The sequence below is a fragment of the Diabrotica virgifera genome, chromosome 3, assembly GCF_917563875.1.
Source record: "Diabrotica virgifera virgifera chromosome 3, PGI_DIABVI_V3a".
Lineage (NCBI taxonomy): Eukaryota > Metazoa > Arthropoda > Insecta > Coleoptera > Chrysomelidae > Diabrotica > Diabrotica virgifera.
This window is the reverse complement of record NC_065445.1, coordinates 36658382-36670815: the sequence shown is the minus strand read 5'-3', so window position 1 is coordinate 36670815 and position 12434 is coordinate 36658382. Positions and strand designations below refer to the sequence as shown.

The 12434-nt window shown below is 32.2% G+C and overlaps 1 protein-coding gene across 4 annotated transcripts in view; it reads right to left on the bottom strand.

Moving 5' to 3' along the window:
• The window catches only part of LOC114326016 (zinc finger protein 664-like), a 32180-nt gene extending 24050 nt beyond the window's left edge, over positions 1-8130 (bottom strand). For 2 of the 4 annotated variants that reach the window (XM_050647854.1, XM_050647853.1), the window contains exon 1: positions 7476-8130. In XM_050647854.1, coding sequence (XP_050503811.1) covers positions 7476-7674 — 199 coding nt within the window. In that variant the 5' untranslated portion in view covers positions 7675-8130. Of the gene's footprint in view, positions 1-4851; positions 5150-7475 lie in introns of those variants that run through there. The other 2 variants (XM_050647852.1, XM_050647851.1) reach the window with 1 other exon arrangement.
• Positions 8131-12434: the final 4304 nt, after the last annotated feature.

The window sequence follows — 12434 nt, the reverse complement described above, 5'->3', positions numbered from 1 at the left end:
GGAATGAAAAATGCCAGTATTTAGTACAGAAACGAAAAAATAGTTTTCATAAATATATGAATAATCCCACATTAGATAATTTGTTAGAATATAAAAGAACTGATGCTATAGCAAAAAAAACTTTTAAGCAAACTAAAAAAGATAGCTGGATAAATTATTGTAAATCTCTCAATAGATCAGTACCCCTTAAGACTATATGGAAAAAGGTAAATAACTTTAAAAATCGCAAAATCTCTAATCAAACTCAATCAGATCAAGAAGAATGGCGAGCGGAATTTCATAACATTTTAACTCCTCCATATGTATCACCTGATCCAATCTTTCTTGACTGTCCAGGGGTGACAGAACATCATAGTAGTGTCAATTATCTCACCAATCAGTTTTCAAAACAAGAATTAGATACGGCATTTAAAAAGTCTGCCAATACAGCCCCAGGTTTTGATAATATGCATTATTCTATGTTGTTTAATCTTTCTAAACCAGGAAAAATTTTGCTTCTAAATCTACTAAACGATATTTGGTTAAATAAAATCGACATACCTTCACAATGGAAAAACTATATTTTAGTTCCCATACTTAAGCCAGGAAAACCAAAAAATCAAGCATCGTCATATAGGGCCATTTCTTTATCATCATGTGTTTTAAAAACATATGAAAGAATGATAAAATCACGACTAGAATTTTTTTTAGAATCTAATAACCTTATTCATAGTTCTCAATTTGGGTTTCGAAAAAAAAAATCGGCATATGAAAACCTGGCCAATATTGTTACAGATATTCAACTATCACTTTCCAATGACCAGTCAACATCAGCTTTATTTTTAGACATAAAAGGGGCATATGACAACGTAAAATTAGATATATTATATTTAAAAATGTGTCAAATGGGAATTCCTCAAAGTCTAGCTAAACACGTATATATTCTATACAACAACAGAAATCTATTTTTCAGAGAAAATAACTCATTCTCTGAATGCAGACAAACATCTATGGGGCTGCCACAAGGTGGTATATTAAGTCCTATATTATATTTAATTTACTCAAGTGATTTAATTGTTGACATCCCACAAAATGTATCTATTTTGCAATATGCCGATGATATTGTTATTTACACTCGTCACAAATCCATTGAGATAGGCCATAAGCAACTTAATTATGCAGTAAAAAATTTAGACAATTGGACTTTCAATAATGGCTTATCAATTTCCGAAGAAAAATCAGTATTAGTTACTTTTACAAGAAAAAGATTTCGTTGTCCTTCTCAAATAAAGTTATCAAAATATGTATTTCCTTACAAATCTTCTATTAAATTTTTAGGAGTAATTTTAGATTGTAAATTAAATTGGAAAGAACACATAAATTATGTAATCAAAAGAACAGAAAATAGTGTAAATTTATTAAAAACTTTCAGTCATTCCTCCTGGGGAGGAGATCCAAAAATAATGTTACTGTTTTATAAAACACTTGTCAGATCTATTTTAGATTATGGTTCTTTATTTTACCATTCAGCAGCGGAATCAAATCTTAAAAAAATAGATCAAATAAAAAACAAATGTCTTCGACTCAGTATTGGATACTTGGGAAGCACGCCTATAGACGTCATGGAAGCTGAAACATGTGAACCACCACTGAACCTGCGTAGAAGATTTTTGTCTGACAAATTCGTATTAAAGTTAAGTTCTCAGAAATCTAAGGTGTTGGCTAAAATATCCAGTTTAGCCAGTATGGTTTTGACATCTAAATATTGGGAGAAGAAAAAAACACCGTTATTAGTTGAAAGTTTTATTACCAATGTACACAGATATGAACAACTTTATCAATCCAATGGTATCCCTTTATGGAATTATCCCTATGAAATGTTTCTATATCCAGTAAAGACTCATATTAATGTTAGATACTTGTGTCAAAACAGTGATATTATACAAAAAGAACATTATCGGGAATGTACAGTTAAGTGGAAGGAGTATGGAAAAATTTATACTGATGGATCGAAATCGGAACATGGAGTTGGTTGTGCCGTTTATTACCCTTCTAAAAATATTAAGTTAATATACAAACTACCAGAAATGTTGTCAATTTTCAGTGCAGAGCTTATTGCCATAAAACTAGCAATTAGTATGTGTTTAGAACAAGAAGATGATAAATTTGTTATATTCACAGACTCTAAAAGTTCTGTAGAAAAACTTAAAAACCTTTGTTTAAATCCTAATTTAAATTATATACTTCTTGATATTTTGGAATTGTATCACAATGTATTAAGTATGGGAAAACAAATTTATATTTCATGGATCAAAGCCCATTCAGGTATAGAAGAAAATGAAGAAGTGGATTCTTTAGCAAAAAATGGTGCGAAAAATGGAAGAATACTCGGATCAAAAATACCAGAGTCTGACTTTATTCCAATTTTTCGAAAGGAACTAAAGGAAAATTGGCAGCTAAAATATGAATTAGGAGAGAAGGGACAATTTTTTAAGAATATACAACCAAAAATAAGGGACAAACCATGGTTTGAGAATATATGTAATCGTTCAATTATTCGGATTATAAGTCGAATGCGCTGTAATCATGCCTTATTTCCCGTGTATAAATGTAAAATAGGTTTGTTAGATAATAATAAATGTCTTTGTGATGAAATTGCCGATTTACAACATATTATTTTAGAATGTCCTTTAAAAAAATTAGAAATTGACAAGCTTTATCAAAATTTAATATCTTACAATATGAAATTTCCAATAAATGTTTCAAATCTATTGACATTAGAGGATAATAGTATTTATAATATTATATATCAGTATGTAAAATCTACTAACATTACATTGTAAGCAGTATTGCGACAGACAAAAAAAATTTTTTCATTGTAAGCCTAAACCGAAAAAATAATTAAAAAAATAAATAAAAAAGACAAACAACAAAATAAAATATGTACTAAAAAATAAAAAAATAATAATAATAATATAAAAAAACAAAACAATAAAAAAATACATAAATCCTAATAAAACGAAGAGAAATAAAAAAATTAAAAAAAAACCAAAAAAAAAACAAAAAAAATACATAAAAAAAATAATAAAAATATGCAAACAAAATCATTAGGCATTTACTAACATACCAATATTGTATTGTATACAAATTATTGTTACTCAATGTACCACGTATATAAATGTAAGTATAAGTAAGCAATGGTTGATAAAACTATAAGAAAACATGACTGGCCTTTTGGCTACGCCAGTGCCATTAACTTAGTTAAAAAAAAAAAAAAAAAAAGACCAAAACGAACTATTTTTTTAAATCCGGGCCTGATTTTTTTCTAGTTTGAATAAATCAGTTGATTGGATGGTAACATAAATTAAATATTTGTTCAAAAAAAATTAATTTTTGCAATAAAAGTTATTTTTTTTAAATCTATGGTTCACTTTACCAAACTTTTAATTCATAGTCAAATTTGATTTTTTTATAAAAAATTAAGCAATCGTGTGCGGAAAAAAATAAATATGCCATTTTAATTGCCTATTTGTATAATTTGTAAAATTCATATTAGAGTTTTCAAAAAGCGTATAAAGGGTGAAATTTTTTCTAAGGCCCAAACGAACTAATTTTTTTAAAGCCGGACCTGATTTTTTTCTAGTTTGAATAAATCACTTGATTAGGTGGTAATAGTGTAACGATTGATCAAAATAAGAGACACATCGATCTGACTGTTCAAAAATTATGACGAATACAAATTTCTGTCAAAATGCGAAACTCGCCCTGTATATTATTAAACAATGGGAGCAGACACTTTTTAATGGTCATTTGTTATTCCCCATAGGGGCCTCTGTCCGAGGTAGGAGTATGTACAGTTCCTGGAATGCCGGCAAGAACTGGAAGAACTGGCCGAAAGAAATAGTGTAACTCTATTCTGGGTGCCAGGACACACCGGGATAGACGGTAATGAGAAAGCAGATGAGCTGGCAAGGAACGGTTCATCAACTTTATATTTTGGCCCAGAACCTGCTCTAGGAGTACCTAAAACAATAATTAGGGGACAAGTCAGGGAATGGGTCAAAAACAAACACAAAGAATACTGGGGGAACGTACCTGTCAGCGACACGGGAGGCCCTTAATAAGGGAACCCTCAAAACGGAGAGCTGAGGAACTAATAAAATTACATAGGAGTCAGCTCCGCATAATTACAGGTCTTCTCACGGGTCACTGTGCCCTAAAAGGACACCTGAATAGAATTGGGCTGTATGAAGGGAACCTTAACTGCAGACTGTGCAATAGGGGAACTGAAACAGCACATCATGTACTGTACGAGTGTGAGGCTTTGGATCACAAAAGGCAGGCCATTTATGGACAACCAAAATTAAGTCCAGCAGAATATGCCACCCAACCCATGCTAGGGATGTACAATTTGGATTGTGGATTGGGTGACATAAAAGGTAGGATGGTTGGCACAATAAGCCCATGAGGCTGCAGTGCCATCGGAAACATATGTCAGACGACCTCCAAAAAAAAAAAAAATGTACAGTTCCTCATGACTCACCCTGTATGATAGAGAAGTGACATAGTACAGGGTTCCAGAAATCTGGAATGGGTTTCATAAAGGAATGGACGATGTACAATAAACCAAGGGGCTGCAGTACGAATGGTTCACAACAGACAGCTTCTTGGGAAAAAAACCATATGAAACTTAAACTGGTCTCAAAAAGTTGAATAACAGTGTTCTTAGGCTTTTTAGAGGTACAGTGTAAGTTTCATATGATAGAGAAGTCACATTATCACCTTCATTCACTAGGGAACTCATATAATTTTAGAAAATGTCACATAGATACCTCCTTCCCCTTATGTCTTCAATTAATATTATTTGCTTACCTTCTTCGTTTGATATTTGGTTTTTTTCAGATAGGTTACTTTTATATTCATCTTGTTCTACTTCAGTTTTTAGGGGGAATTCATTTAAGTCTAAATCTGTCTTAGGTTCACCTTTAATTTCAATTTTCACCATATCAAAAGGATTATCACAGGCTTCATTAACCGTTTCTATTTTATTACAAGTTTGCTCACTAGCTTCTTGCTTTATTTCTATATTATTAAATTTTATTTTATTTGCAAATCTCAGTTTTATGTTTACGCTAAACAAATCACTTGAGAGGATATCTTTTGCCATGACTTCAGACAGTGGCGGATCCAGAAATTTTTTTCGGGGGGGTCATGGATCTTGATGGTGATTTTAATATAGGATTTAGATTTTTCACCTGTACGATTGATATACAGTACACTCTCTCTATAACGAACACGGCTATTACGAGGTTTCGCTTATAAAGAGGTACACTAGATGTCCCATGAAATTCCTATCGAAATATAACACCTCTATAACGAGGCATATTTGGTTATAACGAGAAAAAATGAAATCGAAGAATATGATGTTTCCTTACCTGTTTTTGACGTGGTGATGGCTATAAATAAATACCCCAACTGCGTGTATGCAGGAATTCTCAACATCTGTGTGTTTACTGAGACCAGTGATGTATTAAATTCTACCGCCTGTAATAAAATTCTTCCTGTCTATTTATCTATCGACCGATATTACACCGATATTACGATATTTCACAAATTACGATGGCTACGTTTTATTGTTGAAGTCGTTCATCGACACCTAATAAACTATGTAAGAGGCATCAAAACATTTCAATAGTGGTCGTATGCACAATATTATTGTTGTCTGATATAAGAAGATCCGCGTATAACAAGGTAATTAGTCCGCCATTTCAGTTCTCTTTATAGAGGGAGTCTACTGTAGTTTATCCCTCATGTAAGGGAACCATTTTCTCAATAATTATTATTTTAAGCGATATATTAAATCAATGAAAAGCACATATCGGCAAAATATTACTTTTTTTCTTTGACATGTTTGCTGTGCGTATGTGTAGTGTATGCCAAATTTCATGTCAATTCAAGCGGTTCTTTAACATTTACAAGCTTTGCAATATTTTTACCGTCAATGAATTGACTATAACATTTATTTATTAATTAAATATTTAAGTATTTGAACAAATAAATGATATTACTTCGAATCGTGGTAACAATAGATAATTATTAAATGCTGTTAAAAGTTTTGTAACAAATCTGCTTCTGGCTTCTATCTGAGTACATAATATTTTTGTAAATTGAAAAAGATTTTCGACATCAATTGATATAACTGAGGCATTTTTAAAATCATACATGAAAAAAAAAGAAAGTATAAACCCAAAGAAAGCTCCTGGATTTGCTCTTATCACTGGAGAAGTGTTAAAGTAACTTCCAAAGAAAGCTATAATAAAATTAACACATTAAATGCTTTCTTGAAGTACGTACGGTTTCGAAAAGATATGGAAGCTGACAAAAATCATAATGACACTAAAACCAGGAAGACCTTAACAATTGCGACAGTTGCAGACGACACGTGCATTTTAGCAGTCGGAAAACACCACGAGGAAGCAGCAACCATGCTACAAAATTCTGTTTGGACACTAATTAACATCTGGACCAGGCGATGGCATATCAAACTGAATAAAAGAAAATCTGTTATGTCAATCTTACTAACAAAAGAGAATAACATATTCCATTCAGTATAAATAGAAACCAAATAAGTAGCTTACGCAAATACCGCAAAATATTTGGGTATGACATTAAATTCAAAGCTACGCTGGAAAGCGCATACATATTAAGAAAAAAAGGAAGGATTAGAAATTAATTTCAGAAAGATGTACTGGTTGATAGTGAACAAATCCATTCTGTCTACTTCCAAAAATTGTTTGTACAAACTTGCTTATTGATCGTAGTAAATGATCAGATAGCAATAATCATTAGTTTCCTTATAACATTTTTTTTTCAAATTTACAATATTATTTGGGTCTAAATTAAATGGTTTGGAAAATTTTTTACCTAGTACTTGAACTACTTCAGAAAGCACCTAGTAATCACTGTTTTTTCCATGCCTGCTTTAAATTTTTGTAAAATCTCCTCTCCAATATTACCTTTAACGTTTGATTACAATGATTCAATTTTTTGGAATCTTGAAAATATCAAGATATGACTGCGATAAAAAAAAGCACAAATAAAGGCAAACGGACGATCTTCTTTGAGAAAAAAAAATTTAAGCGACCTTTCGGTAATAACTATTGAATGATTGAATTTCTAAGAGCCTATTTTTTCATCATCAGAAATTACAAAAATGGTATGAAAAAAATACATCGATTTATTGCGAACCAGCTTTGTATTGCCACGTATCAGAAGATATTACAATTTTTAAAATTTTTATTTGTACCACCCTGTAAATATTTAAAATAAAAAAAAACGTGTTCAGGGATTCAATTTTACAACCAAAGTTATTTCTAAATGGACCGTCAATATAAAAATTTTTTACCTAAACCCTTATTTAAGGGCCGCTTATAAAAATATTGGTATTTTCAAACTATTTGATGATTTATTAAAATACTGGACTGGGAATAATTTACCTGAATGTTCAATATATCTGCAGAACATCTGTGACATCTTTGGGAGATTAGATTTTAAACTTAATAGATATTCCACGAATATACGACTGTTTTGGATTATCTCGACAACGAATATTTTACTGTGCAAAATATGAAGAACGAAAGTAAATTGTAAATTACATTGTTGCTTATTTGGAATAATTATTATTAGTAGAGCCATCTACTTTTGTACTTCTTATTGTAGCATACTAAAATATTCGTTGTCGCGGTAATCCAAAACAGTGTTTGACAGCTCTCGATTTTTCTATTTTTTTAGGTTTATTCGATTGATATTTATTTTCGTGTTTGGGAGGGGTCATGACCCCTGTGACCCCCCCCTTGTATCCGCCACTGACTTCAGATGTTCAGATCAGATCACAAACAAAAATTGAAAATAAAATAGGAACAATGAAATAGAAAATAAAATTTACTGTTTGTGTTTGATTCCTTGACACTTCACCGCCGCGCCGGTTCACTTTGCACGCTTTTTAATTATAGATTTATAACATAACCTTATTGATGTTTGTTTGCCCTTGATAACAAATGGGGAATAATCGATAATCGTAAAAATCGATATCTGTCATATTCTCTTCACTTCTAAACTTTGACGCATCGCAGGGATTCCCCGAATAAAACGATTTTTATGTAGATAATATAATATGTGCAATTTTATAAAGCTTATAAAATCAAACAGATTTTTTAAAATCGTCTTACAAATATTAAGAATTCCCTAGATTTTTCATAGAATTGAACAAAATTCCCTTTTTCCCTAAGCTGGGTCAAAATTCCCTAGGTTTAGGGAAAATTCCCTAGGTCTGGTAACCCTACGCTTTTCACTTTCACCACCACCACTCGAGTCTAGATCCCGAGCCGAGGATTAGCGGCGTGTAATTTGTGTTGCCTATATAAACTTGAATCGCGAATGTTTATTATTCAAAAAATTACAACTAGGCATTCCAAATCACGTGATATAATATGGCTGCTGGATGGCGAAACTGTCATCCATAGGCGTATCCAATATTTAAACCACTTCATATTTAATTTGCTATCACAATTTCACAAATTTCGGTACACAATTAACAAAAAAACAAAACCAAACAGGATATTCTTTACAAATTTGTCAATATTCAATGTAAACATTAGATATGCCATGACCACCCCCCTTAACTATGTCTATGGTCATGTCAGTTTAGCCATCCACCGACCACCACTGACAGTTCATTGGAATCCCTAACTGTACAAATCAATGACATTTTTGTGCATTTTTTTGGCATGAAAGTTTAAACTTGGCTTATGTCTAAATTTATAGACGTTGCCTTTAAGCACTTTTAAAGGGGCAATTGCATCCAATTTGTCGGGATGCGAACTTTTTACATGTCTTTTTAAATCATGTTTACGTTTATACACGTTTCCGCATTCCAAGCACTTATTAATTATTTCCACACCGAACATTTTCATTGTCAAGAAAATGAAATACCTACTCAAAAGCAAACACAAACACAGAACTGTGAACAGTAGAAATGATTGAATCGGAAAATTGATCTAACAGCTTCACTGTTCAATTGATAATTATACAAAGAGTCTACATTCTACCACATCCAATACTATTTTAATATTAAATATCATGCAACCGCAGTAAATATCGGTTTTTGCCTGAAAGGAGGAAGACCTAACCCTTCGGTCCAAACCTAACTTACGGGTATTAGAGTGAGAGAACCGCAGGGCAGGAGGTATTTGACCGCTGCGCGCAATCACAACCCACCCTTTTTATTATCACTAAACGGTCTTTTCAGCGTTTTAAATAACACTCAAGGCCCATTTCGTTGATTCAAGTTTATATAAGCAACCCAAATTACACGCCGCTAATCCTCGGCTCGGGATTTAGACAGAATAACCACCACCCCCTCATCTATGTTCACCACTTCATTTGTCAGTTTCTGTGTTGCTGCCGATGTCACGAGATGAAATTATGTTAAGCGGTTGCTAAAATTATCAGATTTTGCCAAAAATTATGTTAAAATTTTTTATCGCCAACCCCTGTCGCAAGCCACAGACCTTGGACAAAATTTCAGTAGAATTGCTCCTAATTTTTCGGTAGAAATCGTCAAATTTCGGTTGATTTTATTTTTTACTTCTTTTGCTATCACATTGCAAAAAATGATACTTTATTATACTTCTATTATAGGTACAAGTATTCAAAAATAAACTACCTTCGTCATCATATGATGATCAATAATAATCATCATTCATCATAAAAATCACTCAAAGTTCAAAATCGGTTTACGTTAAAAAATGTATTTTCTCGGCTTTTTATAGAGCAATTGTCTTCATTTTTTTTAATCCATAGGTTACTTATAGATATTAATGATATTTTTTATATGAAAACCACAATCCTCAATAGTATTCACTATTCAGGTAGGTACATTAGTCCCAAAATCAAATATAAAAGGACAAAGGTGGTCATAAAATTGATATCTGTATCTGCTGAACATGTGCCGCAAGTCGCAAGCTAGTAAATGCAAATATGCAAAAATGCAAACAAATCAGCGTCACAGCATAATAAACGAAACGCATTTTCTATGCTGTGTAACAAATTGAAGGATTCTTGAAAATTTACTAAACTCTATTGCCAAATCTATCCGTATAAAATTATGTTAAAATTATCAATTATGTTAAAAAAATATTTATCAGAATGCCATATAAAAATTATGTTAACATCTGATAATTATGTACAAATCGGCAACCCTGGTCAATTTGTTTATAGGAATGGACCACGGTTCTTATAACCGTGGGAATGGACCGCGAATACCGCGATAGTCGTGACGTCAAAAAAAGTTTTCCAAACACGTTGTGTCTAGGTACATGCTAAAATGTACGCAAATAAAAAAGTTAAACTTCATCAAGCTAGTGACTATTTAGCGTGGGCAGTGACTGTATATTTTGATACACGCTATTTTGATATGTTTAGTGTTTGTTTGATAGAAAAATATTTGTTATGACCTTTTTTTCTACCTAACTTTTTTATTTGCGTACACGTTAGCGTATACCTAGACACAACGTGTTTGGAAAAATTTTGACGTTTTGACGTCACACTATCACCGTCCAATGGACAACTTGTGCTCAGTGACGGTACCTGCTGTATTTTATAACGGGTGAACAAATATTAAGACAAAAATGAATAAAGCTATCGAATGGAAAAAACGGCCCATATAACGCCCAAATTTTTTTTTTAATTAATAATAGTCTCCCGTTTTATACCGCTGACGCGGCTTTGGGCGGATTATAGCAAGGGTAGTCTGCTATATCTAGGGCCTACGGTATACAAGGAAGGTAACAGGGCCAGTGCTACGTTTCTACCGCCTATTATTACCACTGGTTTTACCCAAGATACTCATTTTATTCAGGTTGAGTCGACTGTTCTTCCTGACGCTGTAATTTGAAACCCGGCCTACCAGAACACGCGAGTCAAGCATACAACCGCATGAGCTACGCCGGCCTCACTTCAAAATTTTACTTATACATAATTATTAGTAATCTTGTTCTTAATAAGGAAATATTCATAAAATGAATTTACACCTTTGCATTTTTGAATTATGACCGGATCTATAAATAGGACATTGGGCGTTAAAGTTATCATAATTGCAAACATGTAGGTAGTAGTGAGTTCAAAACAGTTATGAGAATTACAATTTTTATTCACATCTAATAAAAAGTAGTTTATTTTTAGGATACTGTATAAAGCAATTTTTACACAATACAGTACATATGTTACACAAGTTGTTGGTGGCCTGGCTTTACAATTTGCTTCTTGACATCATCTCGGTTTTTCATGTTTTTCCATGAAGTAGGTATCCTTTCCCTTCTAATATCTAATCTTAACGTCCATAAATAGTTTTTATGATGATGGTGTAGTACCTACTCTATTGGCTCCGTGTGTCTCCCCTCTACTTACAGTCACGTGACACGCTGTCAGATTTTGTCAGGACGTTTTAACATTGAGTCTTATGGGATTATTTTGTTAAACTTGAATATTTTATTTTGTAGTGATAATAACCGAATACAATTGTTAGAATTCATTAGTTATTAATTTATACTGTAATATACAGGGTGTAACAAAAATACAGGTCATAAATTTAACCACATATTCTGGGACCAAGAATAATTCGATTGAACCTAACTTACCTTAGTACAAATATGCACATAAAAAAGTTACAGCCCTTTGAAGTTACAAAATGAAAATTGATTTTTTCCAATATATCGAAAACTATTAGAGGTTTTTTATTGAAAATGGACATGTGGCATTCTTATGGCAGTAGCATCCTAAGAAAAAATTATAGTGAAATTTGGGCACCCCATAAAAATTTTATGGGGGTTTTGTTCCTTTAAACCCCCCGAAACTTTTGTGTACGTTCCAATAAAATAGTTTTTGTAGTACCGTTAGTTAAACACGCTGTTTTTAAGACTTTTTTGCCTCTCAGTACTTTTTCGAAAAGTCAGTTTTTATCGAGATATTTCGAATATTTGTCAAATCCACCACATATTTGTATATGGTTAAGTACGATTATGGAGACTTGGTAATGAAAATTTATTTATGATTTACATTTTTAGGGATATTTTGAACCATATTAAAAAAGAAGCCACATCTCGATAAAAGGTGCCTTTTCAAAAAAATACAAAGAGGCAAAAAAGTTTTAAAAACACTGTGTTTAACTAATGGTACCGCAGTAATATTTTAATTGAAACGCACACAAACATTTGGGGGGTTTAAAAGAACAAAACCCCCATAAAATTTTTATGTAAACATATTGAAAAATAAGCCTCAACTCGATAAAAACTGCCTTATCGAAAAAATACTAAGAGGCAAAAAAGTTTTAGTAATATTGAATTTAACAATGGTACCACAACAATAATTTAATTGAGACGTACACAAAAGTTTGGGGG